The 26,238-nt window shown below is 45.2% G+C and overlaps 1 protein-coding gene and 1 long non-coding RNA gene across 7 annotated transcripts in view; one reads left to right on the forward strand and one right to left on the reverse strand.

Moving 5' to 3' along the window:
* The window catches only part of LOC128324923 (uncharacterized), a 35,998-nt gene extending 11,670 nt beyond the window's left edge, over window positions 1–24,328 (reverse strand). The window contains exons 1-3 of the long non-coding RNA XR_008307168.1: window positions 24,214–24,328; window positions 21,800–22,079; window positions 14,671–14,852 (exon numbers count right to left, since the gene is read on the reverse strand). This is a non-coding gene — a long non-coding RNA (uncharacterized LOC128324923). The remainder of the gene's footprint in view (window positions 1–14,670; window positions 14,853–21,799; window positions 22,080–24,213) is intronic.
* The window catches only part of RTTN (rotatin), a 186,965-nt gene continuing 185,042 nt past the window's right edge, over window positions 24,316–26,238 (forward strand). For all 6 annotated transcript variants that reach the window (XM_053250104.1, XM_053250107.1, XM_053250106.1 and 3 more), the window contains exon 1: window positions 24,316–24,670. In XM_053250104.1, coding sequence (XP_053106079.1) covers window positions 24,601–24,670 — 70 coding nt within the window. In that variant the 5' untranslated portion in view covers window positions 24,316–24,600. The remainder of the gene's footprint in view (window positions 24,671–26,238) is intronic.

The following is a 26,238-nucleotide window of genomic DNA, read 5'->3' on the forward strand; positions in this document are numbered from 1 at the left end:
GTGCCAGTTTAGATTGTATTTAATTCACAGAGAAGCTGGTCTTGGGGTAGCAAGCATGCATTTGCTAAGCAGGGTCTGCCCTAGTTTGCATTTGAATGAGAGACTACATGTGAGCACATGCAGCCCTTAGGGGATGGGGCTGCTCTGGGAGGAGCATCTGCATATTTGCATGCAGAAGGTTCCAAGTTCCCTCCTTGGTATCTCCAAGATAGGGCTGAGAGAGACTCCTGCCTACAACCTTGGAGAAGCTGCTACCAGTCTGTGAAGACAATACTGAGCTAAATGGACTAATGGTCTAACTCGGTATAAGTCAGCTTCCCATGAGCTATGGCCCTTTAACATGAGACTGTCCTATATAGTCCCATGAGAGACAAAGGCTGCATTGAAATTGTTGAAGACCTCTCTCTCTCCCTCTCCCCGCCAGGGCTTCATTGGCATGTCAAGATACATGTGCCCATAAGGTAAGACTGGCCAGTCTTGCTGCAAGTCTGAGTCTAACTCTGGTCTAAACCAGTCAGTTTTTAGAATTGTAGACATTACTCCCAACTTTGCAAAAACAAACAAAAAACAAAGTCTTTTGAATAGTCTGCTATTAAATCAGTAATCGGTCAATTTCTATTTATCCAATTTATACCCCAGTCTTCCAGTTAATTCATAATGAATTCCAAGTAGGTGTGCTAGGCTCTCACAGGTTCACCCATTCACCCTGTAAATGAAATGGTTCTGGAATGCTGGCTAAACACTCCAATCACGCTTTTGGGCTAACGTTGGGAATCAGTATGACTATATGGAACACTTCATTGCAGTGTCAATTTGTGCAAAGTTTTGGTCTGGAAATTAGGGGTGTGCAATTCGGATTTTCGGGTGATTCGGCTCGGACCCGAGCCGAATCACCCCCGTTCTGTTTTGTGCCCGAATCTGGGTCACCCGAATCACCCTTGATTCGGTTCGGATTCGGATTTAATCCGAATCCGAATCCGAATCGATTCGGGGGGTAAAAAGGGGCCCAGGGGCAAAATTTTGGGGTGGGGTGGTAGTGCCCAATGGGTAGAGTCTACCACCCCAATTTCAGGGGGATTGGGCAAAGTCCTGATTTTTTGTGAATTTTTAAAGTTTTAGTGACTTTGGGGCAGTTCGGGGGCATAGCATGGGATTTGGGCAAAAGGAGTGGGGTGGGGTGGTAGTGCCTAATGGGTGCAGGCTACCACCCCAATTTCAGGGGGATTGGGCAAAGGGCTGATTTTTGGTAAATTTCTGAAAATTTCATGTCTTTGGGGCAGATTGGGGCATATTGGGACAGAAAGTGGGGGCTGGGGCAGAATAGTGGGGTGGGGTGGTAGTGCCTCATGGGTACAGGCTACCACCCCAATTTCAGGGGGTTTGGACAAAGGGGTGATTTTTTGAGAATTTTTGAAGTTTTGGTGACTTTGGGGCAGTTTGGGGGCAGAAAGTGGATCTGCCCCAAAATAGTGGGGTGGGGTGGTAGTGCCTCATGGGTGGAGGTTACCACACCAATTTCAGGGGGATTGGGCAGATGGCTGATTTTTTGAGAATTTTTGAAGTTTGGGTGTCTTTGGGGCAGATTGGGGGCAGAAAGTGGATCTGCCCCAAAGGAGTGGGGTGGGCTGGTAGATAGTGCCTGATGGCTGGAGGCTACCACCCATCCCCAATTTAAGAGTGATTGGGCAGAGGGGTGAATTATGGTGAATTTATTTGTATGAGGTTTGTCTTCATAAGGTGAAGTGTGCTAAAGTGATTACTTCCTCATATTATTCATAGTAAAGGAAAGTGTGAAAAAGTGAAAGTGGGGTCATGAGAGTTGTTTAATTGAAAAAAATCTCATTTGCTATGATAGAATGAGAATTCACACCTCAGAAGTTTTTTCTGAGGTGTGAATTCTCATTCTATCATAGCAAATGAGATTTTTTTCAATTAAACAACTCTCATGACCCCACTTTCACTTTTTCACACTTTCCTTTACTATGAATAATATGAGGAAGTAATCAATTTAGCACACTTCACCTTATGAAGACAAACCTCATACAAATAAATTCACCATAATTCACCCCTCTGCCCAATCACTCTTAAATTGGGGATGGGTGGTAGCCTCCAGCCATCAGGCACTATCTACCAGCCCACCCCACTCCTTTGGGGCAGATCCACTTTCTGCCCCCAATCTGCCCCAAAGACACCCAAACTTCAAAAATTCTCAAAAAATCAGCCCTCTGCCCAATCCCCCTGAAATTGGTGTGGTAGCCTCCACCCATGAGGCACTACCACCCCACCCCACTATTTTGGGGCAGATCCACTTTCTGCCCCCAAACTGCCCCAAAGTCACCAAAACTTCAAAAATTCTCAAAAAATCACCCCTTTGTCCAAACCCCCTGAAATTGGGGTGGTAGCCTGTAACCATGAGGCACTACCACCCCACCCCACTATTATGCCCCAGCCCCCACTTTCTGCCCCAATATGCCCCAATCTGCCCCAAAGACATGAAATTTTCAGAAATTTACCAAAAATCAGCCCTTTGCCCAATCCCCCTGAAATTGGGGTGGTAGCCTGCACCCATTAGGCACTACCACCCCACCCCACTCCTTTTGCCCAAATCCCATGCTATGCCCCCGAACTGCCCCAAAGTCACTAAAACTTTAAAAAATCGCCAAAAATCAACCATGAACCGAATCACCCGAATTTTTTGTGCCCGAAATTCGGGTGATTCGGCTCGTGCCCGAAAAAATTCGGGGGGCATCGGGGGTGATTCGGTTCGGCCCCGAATCACCCGAAATTGTTCGTTTCGGGCACAGATCGTTCTGTGCCCGAAATTTTTTGCACATCCCTACTGGAAATGAGGATAAAGGGATAAATCAGATGTATTTAGAGATAATCAGGGTACAGGAAAATAAAAGGATTGATTAGGCAAGGCAAGCAGGCAATAAAATTTTAACTAACAGTATTAACTAGTCTCACATAGAGGCGTTTTAGTTTAAGGTCCATATTGTCAGTAAATTAGCTTAAGGCATTACTTAGAATGAAGGCTTAAGAACTGAGTCAGATAGAAGTGACAAGACATGATGTTCTAAACTGTCTGGAAAAACTGAAAACTAGCAAATCGCCAGGGCTGGATGGCATCCATCCAAGAGCCCTCAAAGAACTCAAATGTGAAATTGCCGAGCTCCTTGCTAAAATATATAACTTATCCCTGCAATCAAGCTCTGTACCACAGGACTGGAAAGTAGCAAATGTAACACTGATTTCCAAAAAGGATCCAGGGGAGATCTGGGAAATTACAGGCCAGTTAACTTAACGTTCATTCCAGGCAAATGGATGGAAAGCATCCTCAAGGATAAAATTGTAAAGCACATAGAAGAACAGGCCCTGCTGGGAGAGATAAATTTTGCCTCACAAACCTGTTAGAGTTCTTTGAGAGTGTCAACAAGTATGTGGATCAAGGTGATCCAGTTGACATAGTATACCTGGACTTCAAAAAAGCTTTTGACAAAGTTCCTCATCAAAGACTCTTGAGAAAACTTAGCAGTCATGGGATAAGGTGACAAGTACATGTGTGGATTGCTAACTGGTTGAAGGACAGGAAACAGAGGTAGGGATAAATGGAGAGTTTCCACAATGGAGGGAAGTCAGAAGTGGGGTCCCGAAGGGATCTGTACTGGGACTGGTGCTTTTTAATTTATTCATAAATGATCTAGAAATAGGGGTAACAGGGGCATATCTAGAGTGGGGCAGGCAGGGCATGTGCCCCTGGCGCCATTTGTAGCGGGGTGCCATTTTGTAAAATTTAAAAAATTTTAAAAATGGCTCCCGAAAACAAAATCGCCACCATGCATGCTCAAATGGCCTCTGTGAGGCCCTAGGTCATGCCAGGCCTTGCAGAAGCCATTTGAACATGCACTGTGGCCATTTTGTTTTCAGTGGCCTTTTTTTTTTTTTTTAATTATTTTTAAAAATGGCCACCGCAAATGGTCCCTGCGAGGCCCTAGAGGCCAGCGGGGGAAGGGGAACCTTTTCAGACCCCCCCCCCAGCCTTTAGGAAGCCCCCCAAAGGAGCTACAGGTAAAAAAAATTAAAAAATATATAAGACACTGTACACATATTCAGATTGGCACTATGTACAGAGAACCAGGGCTTGTGAATACTGAGCTGAAGCTTATGAGCTAGATTGTATTCATTTGCTCTTACTTTGCTTCTTGTGATAAGTGAGTTAAATGTGATGTCTTGCTAATATGGCTATTAATGGTGAGTTGGTCTTTGAATCAGTGTAAAATCCTTAGTATTAAGGCCCACTGGGAGTTTCTTGCTCTCTTTCGCTCATTTTAACTGTCTTTCTGAAAGACTAGAATATATTACAAGCAGTGACACAGTTTACTCTGCATATCCTTTAATTATTTTCAGAGTACCTGGGAAAAGTCAAATTCTCCATTTATTTTTAAAACTTATATAACGGTGATGCTACAATGCATAGTAGAGAATGAGACAGGCACTTCTGTTTAGTTTTTCAAGTACACCTCCACATAGTATTTGGGTATTTCATGAGCCCCAGCATCCTGAAATTTGTAGTTTTCCAGCATTTTTTGGTCTCGCTACATCCACTGCTAAATAGTTTTTGAAATATTAAAAGGTTAACGAGCCTGACTTGTATTTTTGAGCTGATATTATGGTAAAGTTATCTCAAAGATGGGTGTCAGATGCTTGGACAGGGGGCACAATTTCAGTGTTTGCCCTAGGAGCTATTTTCCCTAGATACGCCTCTGAGGGGTAGGCAGCGAGGTGGCCAAATTTGCAGATGATACCAAACTCTTTCAGGTAGTGAAATCCAAATAGGATTGTGAGAAGCTCCAAAAAGATATCTTCAAACTGGATGAGTGGGCAACAAAGTGGCAAATGTGGTTCAGTGTTGGCAAGTGTAAAGTGATGCACATTGGGGCAAAAAACCCCAACTTCAAGTATACACTGATGGGATCTGAGCTGTTGAATGACCAGGAGAGGGAATCTTGGGGTCGTACTGTACAGCTCATTGAAAGTGTCAACTCAATGTGCGGCAGCTGTGAAAAAGGCCAATTCCATGCTAGGGGTCATTAGGAAGGGGACTGAAAATAAAACAGCTAATATTATAATGCTCTTATACAAAATGATGGTGCGGTCGCCACACCTGGAGTACTGCATACATTTCTGGTCACCACACCTAAAAAAGGACATTGTAGAACTGGAAAAGGTGCAGAAGAGGGCAACCAAGATGATCAGGGGCCTAGAGCACCTTTCTTATGAGGCAAGGCTACAACACCAGGGGCTATTTAGTTTAGAAAAAAGATGACTGCAGGAAAACATGATAGAAGTCTATAAAATCATTTATGGTGTGGAGAAAGTGGATAGAGAAGAATTCTTCTCCATCTCACAGTACACTAGAACCAGAGGTCATCCCATGAAACTGATTGCTGGGAAATTTAGGACCAGCAAACTGAAGTATTTTTTCACACAACGCATAATCAACTTGTGGAATTCTCTGCTACAAGATGTGGTGACAGCCAACAACCTGGAAGGCTTTAAGAGGGGTTTAGATAACTTCATGGAGGAGAGATCTATCAACGGCTACCAGTCTGATGGCTATAGGCCACCTTCAGCCTCAAAGGCAGAATGCCTCTGAGTACCAGTTGCAGGGGAGTAACAGCTGGACAGAGGGTATGCCCTCAACTCCTGCTGTAGGCTTCCAGTGGCATCTGGTGGGCCACTGTATGAAACAGGATGCTGGACTAGATGGGCCTTGGGCCTGATCCAGCAGGGCTGTTCTTATGACCAAGAAGTAGACTTGAAGAGGAGAGAGAAGGGAGCAAAGAGATTCATGGATAGACAGTCAGTATTACCAGTCCAAATCCATTGGTGCATTGGGTGTACTTGCAGGTTGGAATGCACAGGTAGATTTCCTCACAGGGGCAAAGGAGAAAGGTAGGAAAGAAAAGAAGCAAGTGGCTCAGTGTGACCACTCACAAGCTAAAGAACCAGTGTGTTGCAAGTCTGTGTAAGCGTGGGAGAAGGGTCCTTTCTCTGTGGGTCCAGGGTAGGTTCTCTAGGTGTTCTGAGTGTTCTCTCATGTTTTTCCCTCCTCCTCCTTCTGACCATGTGTTGGATCAGAAGTACAAACAGGCAAAATCATGCCTCGGAGCAATGTAAAGTTGGGCATCCTGACTGCAAAGGCTGAAACTTGCATGTAACAAAACATTACATATAACAATATTAGCATGAACCAGTCAAGTTGGGGTGGTCTTCATGAAACAAAGAATGGAATGGCTCCTTGAGAGGTGTGCATAGAGTACAGAATGGGTGAATTCAAAAGCTTTATCTGAGACTGGGTCATCTCTTCCTGGGAGAGAGATAGGTTTTCTTTTCCTCTTAACAATCCTACCTCTAGGTCCTTGCCAGCTCATTAATGTTGCGCTAGGAGACAGTGGATATGCCATGCTGATCTGGGTAGTTGTAGGAGTGATTCGGGAGGTTAATCCCACCATGAAGGGAGTTAGCTATTTCTCTTGTGAGGGTCGCTTTGACCTGGGTATGCTTGCTAGCCTACTCCTTTTGTATAAAGGAGGCTGGTCTCCCTACAGTCTCCCTGGCCAGGGTTCTTCTGACCTTGGGCAGTGCTTCCCAGGATGTGCTTGGAACCGGTTCGGAGGCCCTTTTACAGTCCTCCAAACCGGTATGAAGGTTCAGCAATTCTGTTGCAATGTGCACATGTGCAGCAGACTTTTCTGGACACTTCCGGTTCACGATGTACCGGGGCAGCAAGGAGGTATGCTGCTGCCCTACGGGGCTGATTTTAATGACCGCGCCAGCAGGGAAACTGCAGGGCGTGGGGGAGAAGCATCCTCCCTGGTCCTTAAAGGCACCTCCCCCTTTCATACTGGTGGTTCCCGGTTCTGTGCAATGGGCCCTCTAATATTTTTCATCTCTGTGTGGAATGAATTTTGTTTTGGGTGGTAGTATGAAGGCAGTGTGTACGCACCTGCATTCAGAATGGGGCCTTCCTGATTCAACCTGAGTGGGATCTAAAATGAACTGAGTGGACATCCAAAAACTTGTGAGCATGTGCTTGTGCACACACCTTAGAGGGAACAGTGGTTCCATGCATACCACTAGAGCTGCCCCGTGTTGCCAAATATGGGCATGTGCAGAGTTCACAATCCTGTGAGCTCAGGTATCCAAGATGGAGGTAGCAATCTTGCAACTCCAAATCACATAGGGGGGCCATTTGCAGACCCAGACAAGCTAATTTGGTGCCAATCCGCTTGGGTTATTGGGGTTGAAAGCTCCTATTTTTCTAAGCTTAGTATTCCAATGGAAGCGATGACGGTTAGCTTGAGAAGAGCTATCCACTAAGCAGTCTTTTCCTCTTTTGCCTTAGTTGTATTTGGGGAGCATTGAAAACCTTTTTCATGACTTAGGAAGGCTTGCTGAACTTTGAGGACCTCTGGCCAGTATGACCTTTGCAACCTTATTCTGGATAAATTAATTTTGTATGCAGTTCACATGTGATTCCTATTTTTTAAGATTCCTGTTCCATGTTTATTTCCCCAAAGACTAATTTTCATGCTAAGCTAACTATTATTTAACCCATATGTTTTTAATGAGAAAATTATGGTATTTCATAAAGAGCCTTGCTTCTGATGGAGCACATTAGAATTGGATCAAAGAGATTTTTCCAATAAGCATGAAATATGCAAAGAAAGAAAAGTCACCCTAGTGAAGTTCATTATACAGAGATCAGTTGGCACTACGAGAGTCTGTTCAGAGTAAGCAATATAGGCAGTAACTCAGTGAGCATCAATTTGCAAGCTTGTATCTGGAAGCACTGAAATGACTCGACATCCTCTGTATGGCATTACATGTTTTCCTATTCAAGATAGGTACTTTCAAAGCCATGAAGAAGAGGGTTGAAGGGAACCATCTGCTGGTGCCTGTGATCTACAGATTATTTATTTATCTGAAAGCCAGCACACAAAAATGATTTTTAAAGCTGAAAAGGATCTTCTGAAGAAATATTGCTTTAGCTGCCATGGAGAGGGGAAAAATGAGCATGGTTGTTGAAAGCCATCTATAAAGGTTTAAAGGGTAATAAATATATCTGAAAGTGTTAGTTCAGCAAAGGTACTGTAGGATTAGTTCACCACTCCTTTCACACATTCTCACTGACATGTTCAGTATACAGTAGGGATGTGCACGAAACACAATTTGGACACCAAATCGCAGCACATCCCTTTAACACGGAGGAATTACACATCCCCTTTAACATGGAGGAGAGCAGGTCCATACCCACTCCTCTGCTGCTTGCCACCACTTCCTTAATTGCATCCCCAACCCAGGTATCATAGCACGCTTGTGGTACTCTCCGCCAGCTGTGCCCCTGCACGATGCCAACACACACATGGCCACTGTGCATGTACGTAAGCCATGTGCATGTTGGCGTTGCACACGGCAGCTGCAGGAGAGCACCACTGGTGCGTGATGATAGCTGGGGGCGGGGGGGGGGGCGATTAAGGAAGTGGCAGAGGAGGAACAGGTATGGACCTGCTCTCCTCCATGTTAAAGAGGATGTGTAATCCCTCCGTGTTAAAAGGATGTGCTGCGATTTGGTGTCAGAATCATGTTTCATGAACATCCTTACTGTATACAGTATGGATAATTAAATGCAAATGGTAATTGAAATGCAAAACCCTGGTCAAGAGTTTAAATGCACATTATGGGGCTCAGATATTCCAAAGTGCATGTAGGAAGGGGCTTCATCATTTGAAGGAGGTATGTCCAGAGCTGTTTTGTCAGCCATGCAGATTTTGCACTGGAGTTGCGTAAAGCTTTGGACTAGCACAGGGATTAGCACAAATGCCCCAGGAGGCTGGAACCAACCATGACTTGGTGTGTGGGGGCCAAGGTCAATTTTCAGCACATGTTTACATTAAAAATAAATAACAGTATTTAAATTATTAGCTACTTGTGGATCTCCCTCCATCCCGAATCAAGGGCCCCACAAATTTGACCAAGGATAGTGGCCTGAAAATAGACCCTGTCCCTGTTCAGTCAGTGGGGTACCTGGAGTGTATGTCGGCCCCAAACAAATGCCAAGTCCTCTCCTCTCCCTAAATCCTTGTTGCTTTCAGGCTGCAATCCTAGGCATGCTTACTTGAGAGTAAACCTTACTGGGTACACTGTGGGACATATTTCTGAGTAAATATGCACAGGATGGCATTGTAAAGCAGTTTTTAGAGAGGATACCCTCCTGCCCCTGGAGAAGTGGGAACTGACTGAAATAATGAGCCATTGCCTTTCAGGGGTGTGCTCTATCTGTGCTCACTTGCTGCTGCCGCCACTGTCTCTGTTCCAACCACTCCATCCACTAATGGATGGAGCAGTGGTGGCGCAGTGGTAAAACTGCCGCCCTGTAACCAGAAGGTTACAAGTTCGATCCTGACCAGGGGCTCAAGGTTGACTCAGCCTTCCATCCTTCCGAGGTCGGTAAAATGAGTACCCAGAATGTTGGGGGGCAATATGCTAAATCATTGTAAACCGCTTAGAGAGCTTCCAGCTATAGAGCGGTATATAAATGTAAGTGCTATTGCTATTGCTATTGCTAATGCTGCTCAAGCAGCAGCAACTGACTGACTCACTCACTCACTCATCAGTCCATTGCTGCCACATGCATCTCATCCGATCTCAAGTGCCCAACTGCACTGAGGCACTGTTGCTTATCAGTGGGACAAGCCAAGGAGTTATTCACGCATGGCTTCATGCTGCGAGGTAAATGTCGAGCAAAGCCGAAGCCGCCCCTCCCCTCTGCTCTCTGTTTTTGTTTTTACAAATTCACATGGCAGACGTCCATGTTTTCCTGCTAGCCAATGGTGGTGGTGGTGGGGAGATTACTAAAGAGCTACATCTGCATTTCCGACAGTATTCCTCTTATCATGTTAATGATTCATTGTCAGTGCCTCTCCCTATTTGCTCCAGCATTTTCCGAAAAACTAGCTTAAAACCAGCATTTTTAAAAACTGGAAATACCTCCAGATAAACTAGAATTCGCAAGACAAAGCCCGACTTGTGTGTGCAGTGGGTCCAAGGATCTTGAAGGGACTTCGGGGTAAGTTTGGCTGGTATGTGAACGCACACACTCTCCCCTGAAGGAGATTCAGGGTAGAAGCCCTGTAAAGCCTCCAAGAGCAATTATGGCTCCTGCTGTTGCTGTGGGATATTCCTACCCTGGAGGCCAGCAAAAAAAAGTCCCCACAAGCTAGATCTGGCCACTGGGCCTTATGTTCTGCAGGCCAGGACTAGATACTAGATATTTGCAGAAATTCTGCTAGCACAATTTCATTTGTTCGCATTTGGATAACATGACTTTTTCAAACCTTAAAGTGAACAGCTTTTTTGTGTGTGTGCTCAAAGGAGTTATCCATCTATGTCAAAAGTATGAAAGTGTAAGCCCTTGCTAACTTGACAGAGAGGCACCTTTGAACATGGTGATTCTCTCTATTTAGCAGGGGGGAAGTAACTGGCCCTCTCCATCCCCAACACACAGTACCTCCAGTGACTGTTGCTGGTGTCTGTCTTGTGTTTCTTTTTAGATTGTGAGCCCTTTGGGGATAGGGATCTATTTATTATTTCTCTTTGTAAACTGCCCTGAGCCATTTTTGGAAGGGCGGTATAGAAATCGAATAAATAAATAAATAAGCAAGCTGATAGCTTGCTGATTTCAGCCACAGCTACTGTTGTGATTAGTGATTATATTCACTTTTGAATATCAGAGATTGCTAATATTGTTACTGCTGAAAACTGTCAGCTATATTACATTTGCATATGCAAGTGGGTGAATCGAGAAGGTACGAAAGGTAAGCAACCCACATGCATTAGCAGGCAAGGAAACCTTAAGTGTTTACTGCTGCTGACTTACAGCTCATTTCATTGTGTCCTTTTGTTTTGTTTTCTGGCCAGTGGCATAGGGAGGGCATAGGCGGTCTGTGTTCTCACATGCAGCTCGCCCCCCTACCAGTGCTCCCTACCCTGGCAGTGATGCATTCCTTCTCTTGGTGGTGGCAGCAGCTTCCTCCTCAGTGATGGTGTGCTCCTACCAGCCATGTGATGCACCACTGGGGATGCAGGAAGCAGTGGCGGGCTGCAGGAACATGCCACTGGGGATGGGTAGCGTGCATGGGGAGAAGGAGAATGGCAGAAGAGCATGGCAGCTCCAGGAGTGACTGGCCAGCTGGTGAAGGGAGGCGAGCAAGACAAAGTGGCCCCAGAGAGGAGCATGGCAGTCCCAGAGGCAGGAGGACATGGGTTCTTGGGACCCAGGTGCCCTATTATAGCTCCGCCCCTGTTTCTGCCTAATAGCCCAGTATTCATATTTCAACCTTGATTTAATTTAGAATGAGAATGGAACAGTTGAAAATGCATTCGATTAAAATATCTTGATTCCTAAAATCAGAGGCTCAAATACCATCCTTTAATTAATTAATCAATCAATTAATTAATTAATGATGATGATGATGACTGGACAAACCTACATTTGTTAGAAAGATCATTCAGATTTATACTAATGCTATTTAGTGTGCAAGAGCAGGAACGTTTTAGTCTATGACACAAGAATAACCAATTAACCCCTACTAACTGGACAAAGATAAAGTGGTGATTCTCTGATACAGTATTTGGCAGGGGGAGACAAATTGTCCCTATTCAAACAAAGCCCAGCACCACCACCCCATTAGATGTGTTTCTTTTGTTTCTTTTTAGATCTTGTGGTTTTTTTTTTCATATTGTGAGTCACAGGGAATCACCTTTCCCGCATTATTCTTGTTTCTATGTAAACCACTTTGAGGACTTGACTCTTGAAAAGAGGGATATAAATAAGTAAATAGTAGTGGCTGATCTCTAGAAAAATGCTGCAATCGTGCAAACATTCAAGGAAATTCATGTCAGCTATTTTCACTAAGTTGGGAACTTGCATTCCAGACTACAGTTGCATTGTTGCAACAGGGTGTACTTCTTGCACAAACTTTGGCACAGCTGCTGCCATGAAACCTCTCCCTTGGACCACATATGTTGCATGGAGTGAGGCAAAGCAATCTGCTGTCCTTTCTGCACCAGTGGCCTGACACTGCAAGAGATTGCGTAGCTTTGAGAATCCACTAAGCTGCATAAACGTCCTTGTGCCTGTGCATCCTGGTTTGTTGCACTAGTGCAGTGTTTGCGTAGATGTCAGCCAGTAATAATATAATAATCACCCATTATGGATGATTGTCAACATTCAGTTCTAATGTTTCAGAGCAATTTGTGGCATTCTCAGGGACCTCCCATCATCTTTAGCTTTTACCAGTGACACAGAATTAGATGCTCTTAATGAATATTAGTGTTAGTGATACAGCATTAGGTGATCCCACTTCTTTTCCAAGCAATATGCATACACACTTTCCATTTCCTTGCTCAGGGATCCTTTTTCTGACCAGATGATTAACAGTAAGTTCTCTCATCCCAACTAAGGAAAAGGTGAGGTTCCTGTATTTAGTATCCAGTACAGAGCCTGTCTAATGGTGCAGTGGGGAAATGACTTTCCTAGTGAACAAGAGGTTGCTGGTTTGAATCCTTGCTGGTATGTTTCCCAGAATATCCAATACCAGGCAGCAGCGATATAGGAAGGTGCTGAAAGTCATCATCTCACAATGTGCAGGAGGAGGCAATGGTAAACCCCTCCTGTATTCTACCAAAGAAAACCACATGGCTCTGTGGTCGCCATAGGAGTTGACACTGACTCGAGGGCACAACTTTACTTTACTTTACAGAGCCTGTCAGTGTACAGTCAGATCTCCATGCTGCAGTTTTGACACATGTACAAGCTGGATTTCTGGGAGATGGGGTTTCATGTCCTCACAGCTCTTGCACATGTAGTGCAGTCAGCACCCATGTACAGAAACCTGTTTCTCCGTGAAGATGACACATTGACCCATGACAAACTACCATCATCCATGCATATTCCTCTCATAATAGGGAAAACAGAAGTGATAAATTTTGTTTCTGGTGCAGTGCAATACAAATACTTATACAATGAATATTTATATACTGCTTTTCAACAAAAGTTCCCAAAGTGGTTTACATAGATATAAACAAAGAAAATGGCTCATTTTCCCCAAAGGGCTCACAATCTGAAAAAGAAACATAAGATAGACACCAGCAACAGCCACTGGAGGGATGCTATGCTGGGGACGGATAGGGCCATTTGCTCTCCCTCAACTAAATAAAGAGACTCACCACTTTTAAAAGGTGCCTCTTTGCTCAGTTAGCAAGTTGCTTATTGCTACTGTTAAACCAATACCCTTTTTATACTTTGTAAGACAGACTAGTTTATATTGTATGACCACAAAGTCTCATGACATGTTGGCTGTTCCCCCCGCCCTCCCCCAGTTCAGCCTGGAGGGGAAGTTGCAATTTGGGCATTTTGCTATAAAAAGCAAAGAATGAGGATAATTTGTTGACCCACTGTAACTGGGTTTCTTTGGGGGGGGGCGATTCTTCAAATAAACAAAGACATAAAGTACTAAGTGTTCTTGTTGCAACAGCCATGTAACAGCAGTCTCAGTATATGAGTAGATCTTTTGTTTTTGGTTCTGGGAATGGCATATGGGCAATTCCTCTCACCCTTAGAGGTCAGATTCCATTATATGTGACTGCCACATGAGAAATTAACAAACAATGCCACTTGTAAGCATTCACTACTCCTCTTTGTTAAGCAGGCAAAGGATTTGTAACAATGCTATTTCAGCTCTCTGAGATGATTGTTATTTTAGCATGGACAATGTTATAAGAGTCTAAAGCAGTATGGCAATATAAACATATCAACAAAACACTACAACTCACCAAAAATCCATTATATAGCAAAATAGTATTTCTATCTATATCATACTGCCATCTCTCTGTGTATATATTGTTAAGGCACTTCACTAAGCTTTGAAGACTTTGAGCTTTCAAACAATATAAGAACCAAGTGCATAGATGTGCACAAGAGCTGTATCCACACTCTGAAAGCTTTTCGCACTCCCCAGTATAATTAATAAGACTCTACAGAATGGGGTATCTATGGGTGTGTAACCACATAATTGTATGTGGGGTTCCCCCCCCCCCCTTCATTTGCAGTATATTGATTTGGACTGCTTGATAAGTAACATCCAATTTTCCTCATTCAGAAGTACAAGCCCCTAGTTTAGTATATTGAGATATGCATATCCTATGTCATGAAGGTCTTGAATTGGATCCAGAAGCTAATCAGTGATCAGTAGTGTTTTCACAAAATTTAGTTGATGAATCTGCCAATTAAATTGATTGATGTTTGTATCTCTATAAGGGGGGAGTATAAAATAAAGATAAAATTGTGGAATTCTATATATGCTGGATTTAAGGCACTATGTATGCAGTCTGTAGCCAAAGTGTCTTGGCCTGGGACTGTAGCTTACATCTGCTAAGTGTACTAGAAAAGATACAGCTGACCACAAATAGTTAAGACTGCAGACACTAGTATATTATCATCAGAATTCTCCTGCATCTTAACTTACATTGCCTTCTATAGCAGTCATCAGACAATTTTGCAGCCAAGCATGATTTGTAGATTATAAAAGAACAATAAAAACTAACTTTTCTGTGATAATTAGGGAACGGAATTGCAGGACTTGTGTTCTCCCATGGCTCCAATATTTTCTGTTGTCTCTGCCTTCTATTGACATAGGTCTGGCTGAATCATCATCTGACTGGTGCCTGACAAACAGTGCCTTGCTTTAAGGACATGGGCTGGTCAGAGCCATATGATTCCAGCACTCCTAATAAAACAGCAATTCACATTACTAACAAATTTCTACAAAGTTACCCTTTCAAGAGATGTAGCAGTTTTTGTTGCACTTTCTGGGACAAATGCCCTTTGGCAGCTTGGCACAGAAGTTTGGCTGCTGCTTTATATACAAAGAAATAGCTGCACATTAACAAATATTCAGCCCTTCCCATCTAAAACCACAGTTATTTAAGATGACAGAGAACTGTTTTATCCAGGCTGCTGAGTAACCACGGTTTTTCGCTTACCAGGATCTTTGGAAGGGTACAGGGTATTCTAGGGATGTGCACAAATTGAGACTGGTGCACAGATTCGGCACCTTTAAAAATGAGGAATGCAGGTCCTGCTCTTCCAATGCTCCACGCATCTTCCTCCAGCAGCCCACACACACCAGCAGCGCTCCCCCATGCAAATGGCCGCCATGCCTGCGCAGAGGCCATGTGTGTGCCACAACCATGCCGTGCTCATGCAGGGGCTGCTGGGAAGAGTGCTGCCAGCTCGTGCAGGTTCCTGGGGGGCACACCGCCAGAACAGGAAGCTGCATGGAGTGGTGGAGGAGCAGGTAAGGACTCGATCTCTTCACTTTTACAGGTGCTGAATCTGTGCTTTGAATCTATGCACCAGATTCATGCACATCCTTAGTGTATCCCACACAGAAAACTATCACTATAGTATTTACCTGCTGTAACCATTTAAAAAGTTGTATGTATTTTAGGAAGCACTAAACCCTTTGATGAAACAAAACATGACATTTATCCCTGAGTTCAGACACATCTACAGGCAAGCTTCTCAATGCTCCTATTTCGTGCTTCAATTATATTCCAGAAATGTGCCCCAAAATGGCAACAATATGGCTCATGTTTCTACGCGATGATTCAGCACACCAGACCAGTGCTAACATCTAGATCACTGTTGTGTGTGCAAAAGATTGTTTTGTGTATTCAGTGTGTGTGTATGTGGGGGGGGGGATTTTAGCCAATCTCCCCTTCTCTTGGAGGCCACTGGGCCTCTGTTAAATTCCTTTTACATTAAATAACAGCAAATCAACAAGCATACATGACTTTGGATCAGGTCTAGATGGTGAAGCTTCACTATATAGTACCACCTGGGCAAACAGTTGGGATGCCACGACTTTCCAAAAAAGTATCTATATTATTAATTCTCCAAGACGGGCCATGCGTGGGGGCGTGGTAGAAAGGAGGTGATTGGCTGACAGAGTTTGCAAGCAGAAGCACCTGACTGGGCAGTTGGGATTCCATATGCAGATAGGGAGGAGGAGCCTGTGGCACTGTGGTGACTGGGCAGTGGAGATTCCCTATGCAGATAAGGAGGAGGAGCCTGTGATGGTTAAGGTCAGTTGGAATGCAACTGTTACTGGTTGGAAGATGTTCTTGATTGTAGAAGAGAGGAATCTATTTATATAAAAGGATAGTGGGCAGGGGTCTGTGAAGAGAGGGGTCGTGAGGGAGGAAAGAACCCCTTCAGGAGAAGGAGGTTGCTTTTGTGTGAATTAGATGAGGAAACAAGATGAGTAAGATCTTTTAACTCAGGGAGGGAGGGAGAAAGAGAGAAAACATGAAAGGGAGGGGGAAGAAAGAGTGGGGAAGAGTGAGTGGAGGAGAGAGAAAGAGAAAAAGGGAGAAAAAGAAAGAGAAAAGGGGAAGGGGAAGAGAGACAGAAGGAAGGGCAAGGGATGGGCCTGAGCCTGTCAGCACCCTGAGGGGAATGAGTTGCCATGGCGGCACTGGCAGCAAGGGAGGGTCCAGGCAACCACTGCTGCTGTTTGGGGCTACCAAGGTCGTTGTCGCAGGCAGGCAGGCAAGGGACGGGCCTGGGCCTGTCAGCGGCCTGAGGGAAATGAGCGACCATGGTGGTGGCAGCCGTGAGGAACGGCCTGGTCAACCACTGCTGCTGCTCCTGGAGGGAGCAGCAGGAGTGGGGTTCAGGTGAGGGTGGGGAGGTCTCTGGGGATAGGGGGCTGCAGATTAAGTAATAGGCGGCAGCAATGCTGCAGCCACGACCAAGAAAGGTGAGGGGGATGGAAGCAACGGGATGGAGGAGGAGCAGGAGTGCAGCTCAGGTGAAGGTGGGGAGATCTCTGAGGTGAGGGGAGCAATCAAGTATGAACGCGCAGATGCTCTAGAGTGTGCAAGAGTTCTAACATTGAAGCAGAGAGAAATAATGGCGGCGGCCAGGATGCAGAGGTGGAGAGCCGGCAGGCGAAGCCCCTCCGGCCAGAAGAGGTGGGTGAACAGCGGGCGAAGGCCCTTTGGCCAGGAAGAGGAGGCGGTGGCAGGGAGAAATGATGACGGTGGTGAGGAGGTGGGCAGACGGCGGGCAAAGCCCTACCATCCGGGAGGAGGAGGTGGGAGGCGGCGGCGGGATGGCCTGGCCCTGGCCCGCCCAATGGGGAGAGCTGTGGGGGGGAGAGCGGGCGAGAGCGAGAGCGATGCGGGGGGAGAGCGAGCGAGATCGATGTGGGGGGAGAGCGAGCGAGATCGATGCGGGGGGAGAGCGAGCGAGATCGATGCGGGGGGGAGAGCGAGCGAGCGCGAGAGCGCTGCGGGGGGGAGAGCGAGCGAGCGCGAGAGCGCTGCGGGGGGAGAGCGAGCGAGCGCGAGAGCGCGCTGCGGGGGGGAGAGCGAGCGAGAGCGCTGGGGGCAGATGCCACAGGCTCAGTGCACAACTGCACAGATGCTCTGTGTGGGGTTAGCTAGTGTTTTATTAAAAGAGAATGCCAAAATGAGCAGGTATTGAATACTGGGTGGTAAAGCTGGTGTGACAGAGTTGTTTCAGTGAGGGGAGGGGGAGAGGACTGAAGTCAAGCTGCTGAGAGAAAAGTGACAGTGGAGTTGTAAAGAAACACAGACAGAGAAGGCAGGAATGCAACAAAAAAAAAAAAAAGGAAGGAGAAGAGATGTTCTGTTCTGTTCTGTTGAGAAGAGATGAGACCTCAGAAGAGAAGTAGTGGATCTCAGCTTAGAGATGTAGTTTCCATACTGCAGTATGGCTGCCACTGAACTGGATTGGCTTCTATGGCTGCCGGGCTGGCATCAAATCCAGTGGCAACATCAGAGTGCTTGATGGGCATCCATTTTAACATTCCAGGCAAGGCCTGGGCAAAGAATGTGCCACAGCCTAGGTTTGAGGTGCAGGGAAGGGTACAAGAAAAGTCGGCTGCATTTCAGGGACACTTGGGCAAAGTGTCTGCCAGCAAGTCTCCTTCTGAAAGCACACTAAGCTCGAGGATTCAGATCAATGATAGGGGTTAATACAAAACAAACAAAAGGCAAAAGAGGCATCTGAACAAGGGGTTCCTGAGTGAGAAAGGACAAGGATATAGATATTCTAGGTGAAAGGTCATAGGGGTTGGATAGGTGAGACAATACTACCTGGTAGGGTCACAAAGTGGACAGGAATCTTGCTGTGCCAATTAGAATAGCACATTCAGATCCTGTTCTAATTGGATTAGGGTGGGATCAGATTGGTTTGTTCAGACTCCCTGTGTCCTAGGACTTTTGCTTGCCTGACTGGCAATTCTCTATTAAAATGCAGAAGCACTGAGTGCTGCTCTGGTAACATAATCTGTGCAAACTGGGTCAAGCAGCACCTTTTAAAGGGGTGGCTGGTGGGGTGGGGTGGGTAGCAATTGTCTCTATTCACCATTCATGTCCACTCCACTGGTTGTTGGTGGTGTCTTCCTTGTGTTTTGGACTGTGAGCCCCTTGGGACAGGGAGCCATCTTCTCATTCCTGTTGTTATGTAAAGCACTTTTTGAAACTTTTGTTGTTGTTGAACAGCAGAATCTAATGTGTTATGAGAAAAGGGAGGGAACACACTTCTCTGTATTGACTTTCTCCACACCATAAATATTGAATAATAAAATAGGATAACAACAAGAAGCTCAAAAACTAAGCCTCCTATTGAAAATGCCTAGAAGTGCAATGCTTACATTCTAATGACTCGGAGGTCACCAGATACAACAGCCTTGTTTTTAGGAACTGGTGTACTGCTGTAGTGTTTGTTGAAACTTTCAAACTGCACAAAATACTTTCACATTTGAGGAAAATAATAATAAGGAAGAATATTATAACTGTCTTAAGATTTGCTCTTATAAATCTGTTTATGTGATATGGTACAAAACTGCTGTTACAGTTCAGCAACCTGTTTCTTGTGAATTGGTATCATCTGTTTCTAGCAAAATACAGATGTTTCAGACTTGAGTGCCTTCAGTGCTGCAAAATGAGCACTTGAGGCCCGACTGAGCAGCTCACCTAGTCAGATGTATATATATGTTCTGTTCTCAGTTAACTCTTTTAGTTTCAGTCACTGTTATCTACTGGTCTCTTTAGGTGGGTGGGGATATCACTTTCTCTCACCCGTTTCTGAACTGATTTTTGTTTTATGACTGTTAGAGAAACCCTATTTAAATTTAATAAGTATTTGCCCTGCAAAATAAGCAAAGAGGCACATTTCAAAGTGGCGATTCTACTTAAATTTAGCAGGATGAGACAACAGGCTCTGTTCAGTCACAGCACAGTGTTCTCCAGTGGCTATTGCTGCTGTCTACCTGGTGTTTCTTTTTTGATTGCAAGCCCTTTGGGGACAGGAAACCATCTTCTTCCTCTTTTTTCTATGTAAACCACTTTGAGAACATTTTTTGGTTGAAAAGTGGTATATGAATGTATTACTGCCACTACCGAAAGAAAAAGTAGATCTTCTTTAGGCAGAAATGGCATTTCACTGTTATTTATTTATTTATTTATTATTTTTTACATTTTATATCCCACTCTTCCTCCAAGGAGCCCAGAGCGGTGTACTACATACTTGAGTTTCTCCTCACAACAACCCTGTGAAGTAGGTTAGGCTGAGAGAGAAGTGACTGGCCCAGAGTCACCCAGCAAGTTTCATTACTGAATGGGGATTTGAACTCGGGTCTCCCCGGTCCTAGTCCAGCACTCTAACCACTACACCATGCTGGATACCATTGCATGATCTGTCTCTCCAGAGTTTATTGAGACAGGTACATCTGCTTTGTCTCACAGGTTAAATCCAAATACTCAGAAATCTTTCTGTACCCAGGCCATCAGTAAGCTGACATTGTTGTCATACAGATCCTTTAATCTTACCGCTCTGAGCACCAAGTGAACTGTGAAATCCCTTATCCGTTGCTTAGGTTTTGAAATAGCAAAATTGTGCCTTAATCTTCGGAAATAATCTTTAAATTCTTGTCTGTATAAACATTTGCTGCAGAGTCTCTTGCTCAGGTTTGGTAACAACTGGTTTTTAGTGACAATCGAGCTTCACTATTTATTTATGGACCAACTTGCACATGTGTCATGATGTGATTCAAATGGCACAACAACTTTATCAAATTGGTATCACTTATCAAGCACAGACATATCCTTTCTATCACACCAAACAATTGTCCACAAGTGGAAGCAGCTAGTGTATAATGAAAAGCAGGTTTTGAGAAACTAAGAAGTTCATTCAAGAAACAGGTAGCACGGAAGCAGAAGACATAATTTTTGCATATCAACATCCCTTAGATTATTAGCAATCTGTATACTAAGCAAGGCAGGTATAGAAGTTCCATACTCAACTAGTTAGGCAAAATATTAGAAAAATAGATATGTAAGGAATGGGAAGGGAACTTTATTGCTAAGGAAAACAGCACAAAGGAAATTAGAAGAAAAAAATAAGGCATGCATAGAGGTCAATATAATGCAATATTTCAGACTTTAACTACAACAACTACTACTATTATTTATACACTGTACTTTCAACGAAAGTTTCCAAAGTGGTTTACATAGAGAAATAATCCTCTCTAATAAAACGCTTGGTGTCCGTCCGTGGACGGACACCAAGCGTGCGTTCGTGCCAGGCCTGTTCTGGGCATGCGCGAAGCGCATGCCCAGAACAGAGCACGGCAGCCACGAACACCAGCACCCGGTGGCCATGTTGGGGCTGGGAGAAGGAGAAGTGGCCGCCGCCCACGCCGGGAGGAGAGTGCGGGCGAGGCGGCGGCGGCGCAGCCGCGGCCACGGCCAGAGGTGGCGGTGGCCGCGGCGGGGCAACTGGCGGCGGGAGTGCGGGTGAGGCAGCGGCGGGGCCAGAAGCGGCCGCCGCGGGGAAAAAAAAGCGGCGTGGGAAACGGCGGCCCAGAAGTGGCCGCCACAAACAAAGGAGAGAGGCGCCGGGGGAAGAGGCCTGGCACCGCCGGTAAAGCCGGGCGGGGGGGAAAAACCTTGGGGCCCTAGCCCGATCCCACCATTCCCGTCCCCCCCCATATTACTAAGGGCCAAATTGTCCCTAAAAATGCCGCTGCGGATGCCGCCGCTGAACCGCCCTCCCAGCTGCCCGATCCCACCATTTCTACAGGAGAGATGAGCTCGCTAGCAGAGCTCCTCTCTCTGCAAAGGCTCTTCTCAAACTGGCGCTTTGAGCGGAAAGGACGCCGTTTCCGCTCAAAGCGCCAGTTTGAGAAGAGCCTTTGCAGAGAGAGAAGCTCTGCTAGCGAGCTCCTCTCTCCTGTAGAAATGGTGGGATCGGGCAGCTGGGAGGGCGGTTTGGCGGCGGCGTCCGAGGCGGCGGGGGCCGAAGCCATTACTAGCGCCCATTTTTCAACGGGCTAAAATTCACTTGTAAATAAATAAGATGGCTCCCTGTCTCCAAAAGGCTCAAAATCTAAAAAGAAACATAAGATGAACAACAGCAACAGCCATTGGAGGGGTGCTGTGTTGGGGGTGGATAGGGCTAGTTACTCTCTCCCTGCTAAATAAAGAGAATCACCACCATGTTAAAAAGGTGCCTCTTTGCCCACTTAGTAGGAGTATGCCCCCAAATAGCAAGAGACTTCCCAGCAGGAACAAAATAATAAAGACCAGATAAATCTTCCACAAATTATAAAGGAAAAGGAGAAATTATAAGCACACTTACAAGGGAGTAAGTTCACACATAGGTTGGGTTCACAAATGGTGGGGAACCTGTGGATCCCCCAGCCCGAGATATGGTGAGAATTTGAAGTTGACCCTGAAGACAGTCACATTTCTTGTTGTGTTGTAAGTAGGCAAGTCAGAGGTAAGCTCCCTGACTGCGCATCCCACGGAGACCTTGGATACTACCCCAGCGTGCCTTGCACTGCCTTTCAACTGACAAGCCTTCCTTGTGTCAGCTTCCTCACAGCTACTGGTTCTGATTGCAAATGGGGCTGGATCACCTGGAATGAAGCAGAGGTCAGTGAAGAGTATGGGTTAGGACGTAGCCTGTATGTCAGGACGAGCAGCACTTGGTTTGGTACACCAGCTCCAAATCCTGGTTAGACATCTCACTTCGATGCCTTTGTGAACCTTATGTTCCTTCCTTGGCATGGGTTCAGATAGTCACGGACAAGTTAGTTACTTAATTTGCAAGTAGGTGCTGTGCTACGTGTAAACCCAGCCACAGTGACTGATATCCTGATTAAATTATTTGACAGTAGTCCTACTGAAATTAAGGAGTTATTTAGAGTAACTCCTGAGTACTACTACTGACTCTGAGTAACTTAGTCTGGATGTGAGCCACTTCTTTGGATTGTGCTATAGCAACTGTGAACACAATCCAGCCAAACTGTAAGGACCAGTATGCATAAACTCAATATGCATTCCCCCCAATACTGCTAGTATGTAGTAATGAGTGGAGACAGAAGCACTTGGAGCAGCTGCTTCTGTGAGGTTCTGCAGGGGTAATCAGGTTACTGGACTTCAAGAATACCAATTATTGTGTGTGTATTTGGTGGAGCTGACATCACTTTTTCTAGTCCATTATAGATAACTAGCCATTATTGCATGTCACATTTGTGTCTGAGACTTCCTTGGGGTGTGGGTGTGGGTGTGTGTACAAATCAGAGACTACAAGTCTTTTAATATGCTTTTGCCACAATAAAGCAAGGAGGAGCCGAGATGGAAAGGACACAACAGACTAAACGGGTACTGGGAGATGGGACTACAGAAACACCTGTGCAGTGGGACAAAGAGAAAAAGAGAGCAACCAGTGGAGATACAGAAAGAAAACAATGTGCTCTGAGGTACTGAGATAAAACAAGTAGAGTAACAATATAGGAAGATGCTAAAAGGTATAATCTCCTACTGTGTGGAAGATGGCAATGGTAAACCACTCCTGTATTCTACCAAAGACAACCACAGGGCTCTGTGGTCGCCAGGAGTAGACACCGATTTGATGGCATACTTTACCTTTTAACTGAAAGATGGCTGCAGAGGTATCTGTGGGTGAGATGACAGAAAAAGTGTGGAGTATGGAGAAAAGGAATGGAGTTCATTTACAGAGGATTTTTTTGTTTTTAAAAGAGAGTGGTGGTGCAGACAGAAAAAGAGAGAGCATACTATGAAATGCAAGAGAGAGAGCGAATGTGCTGCGGTAGCTAGGGGAGAGGGAGCTTGTGTTAACCCTGGTGGTAGGGTTGCCAACTGTCCCTCATTACATAGGATGTCCCTCATTTCAGGGATGAAATGTTGGTCCCTATAGAGACGGCATTTGTCCCTCATTTATTCAATAGCATATAATTCAATTACATACACATCAATAATACTCAGGCTCTTTATTACCACTGCATACACCTCCCAGCTCCCCCCAGCCAGCCCCCACAAATTTGTGTCCCTCATTCTGGAACCTGTGTCTCTCATTCTGGCAATGAAATGTTGGCAACTCTACCTGGCGGCCCCTTGGAGTGAGGGAGATAATGAAGAAAATAGGGAGGAGTGGAGCTGGGGAGCCCAGGTTCTTGGAACCCATCTGCTCGATTATAGCTACACCCTTGAGAAGTACTTTTCTGAAGTTAAGATAGGAATGGGAGAGTTTCATGAGTTTAAAAGAAATGGCAATTTGGCCCACAAAGTGACATAACAATTTATTGATTTAGGATATTAGGATACTAGTTTTCAACGACAGCAAAAAGTTCACTAGGAAGTGTACTTTCCCCCAAATTATACTTTTGGGAAGCACCCTTATTCTAAGTAGCACATGTCTTGGTCAGGGCACGTTATCATCTACGTAATGACAACATATATCTCTCTCTCCAAAGGATAACCTCAGATGCACTTGCCTGTGACCCCACCCGAATATACTTTTCCTGCACGATTTACGATGGTTCATGCGGCTATAGTATGATAACGTAACTGGCTGTACATCCTGTCTAAACACACTCAGAAGGAAGCCCACATCCCAAAGAAGTAAATATAAAACGTCATCGTCCCATAGATTTTAAAGCTCCTAGACTGCATGATTAGTTGGGAGTAGGAACGGAAAGGAGCACCTCTGAAAACACACACACACACACACACATCCATCAGCCCCACCTGCTGCCAATTACACAGCGAGCCACCGTGGGAACAACCACGGCATCTCGGCGCAATGCCAGCTCATAAACATCAGAAAGCTTGTTCCCCAGGTAACCAGAAGCCCTAACACACCATAAGTCTCGCGAGACTATAAGTTTTTCCGACGGTCGCAGACTGACGAAAACGCTTCACTTCCGATACCCACAAGACCTTGCAAAGGAATATTTTTTTTTAAAAAAAAGAAGAAGCAGGGGACGGACTCGTGAAAGGACTACAATTCCCAGCGACAATCTTATCATTCGCTCTCGCGGGATCTTCTCCCGCCCTATCCCAGCGCTTTCGCGGCGGCTTACGGCGCGGCGGTTGAATGTGGGCCGCCGCGGTGCGAGAGCGGTAGCGATAGCGATGGAGGTGGATGCTGCTGTAGCTGTTCCTTATGCAGAACCGGCCTTGTCGCCACTCATCCGGAAGCTCCGTAAGTGCTTGATTGCCCCCTCGTTGTTTGTCGGAGGGGGTGGGGGATGAGTCCCTCCGCGCGTGTGACCTGCCCTGCTGTCGAGGGGCATAAATGTCCTCGCTTGTAATGGGGGCAAGGAAGCCAGACAGGCACTAGAGGTGGCGGATGATCCGTGCACTGCATCTTACGCTTCCCGGTCAGGGTTGGATCGGGAGCACTGCGACTTTGTATCCCCGTTCGCCGGTTATGTTCAACACTCGTACGAGTGTACAGTGTATACACAGTTAGTCGCCCATCTGTACACAAGTTCAGTAATTCACATCTTATGCGGAACTCGGATATAGCGCGCTTCTTGAAGGTTCACCTTTAACATGAATGCATGTTAATGCATGAATACATTTTTATTCACATTAAAACATATGCAAGCGAGCAGAGCTCTGTATACTTGTACAACATAGTATCTGAATAGGGCTATGGACTAAAGTGAAGTCTTGATCCAGTCTCGCTGTCTGCTCAGGTAATGGAAAAGCTGCACATTTCAAGTTATGTGTAAACGGCTGTCATTAAGCCTTGTGTTTGATAAGCTGCTGAGAGCCTGCCAGCTGCAAGAGCACTCTTTCTCCTCGAAAACTTTGCTAATATGACTCCTGGGAGAATCTTCCTTCAGGTGCAACATGCTGTCTCTCCATCTCTGGCAAATGTGATGAGTTCATTTTCTTTTTATTTGGATAAAAAGATTGTCTCTGGGGTTTTCATTGAAATGATTGGCCCTCTTCCTTCACCCCCAAGATCTCCAAATTGTCAAGTTTATTAGTTATCTAGTTACAGCCAACTTCTTGAGAATAAATTTTCTATATAATATAGAATGAGAATAAAGGCAGACTGTGAACAGTGAAGGAGTTCTGCCTGTTGCTTTGAGTTAGACAAGAAACAGCATGATCCTGTACGTGTTTACGTAAAAGTAAGTTCTACTGTGTTCCATGGGGCGTACTTTCTAGCCAGTTTGTATAAGATCTAAACTGTATACTTTTCATCGTGTTGCAGCATCTATAAAACTGACAAAAGACATCCAGGATGCCAATAATTCTATCCAATGAAGAGTTGGTTACCTAAAACCATTGATTCAAAGGGTCTGGATGATAGTGGGAGGAGATGGCCTAAGATATGTCTGGGCCAAAGTAAAGTGTGATTTCGAGTCGATGTCGACTCTTGGCAACCACAGAACCCTGTGGTTGTCGTTGGTAGAATATAGGAGGGGTTTACCATTGCCATCTCCTGCACAGTATGAGATGATGCCTTTCACCATCTCCCATATTTTAGCTGCTGCCCAATAAAGGTACCGGTGGGGATTCGGATTGGCAACCTCTGGCTTGCTAGGCAAGTCATTACCCTGCTGTGCCATTATGTGGCTTTGGGCCAAAGTACTTACAGCTTTATCACTGGTAAACTCCAATGTTAATGTATTTCAGAGAGTGTACCATCCTCAGGAAGGCAGTTGGACTGTTCCGCCCTTCATACAGTAGTCATGATTGTATGTATATACATGTAGCAGTAATAATTTTCAGAATCTTAGCATATATATATAT

This window comes from Hemicordylus capensis, chromosome 4 (assembly GCF_027244095.1).
Source record: "Hemicordylus capensis ecotype Gifberg chromosome 4, rHemCap1.1.pri, whole genome shotgun sequence".
Taxonomy (NCBI): domain Eukaryota; kingdom Metazoa; phylum Chordata; class Lepidosauria; order Squamata; family Cordylidae; genus Hemicordylus; species Hemicordylus capensis.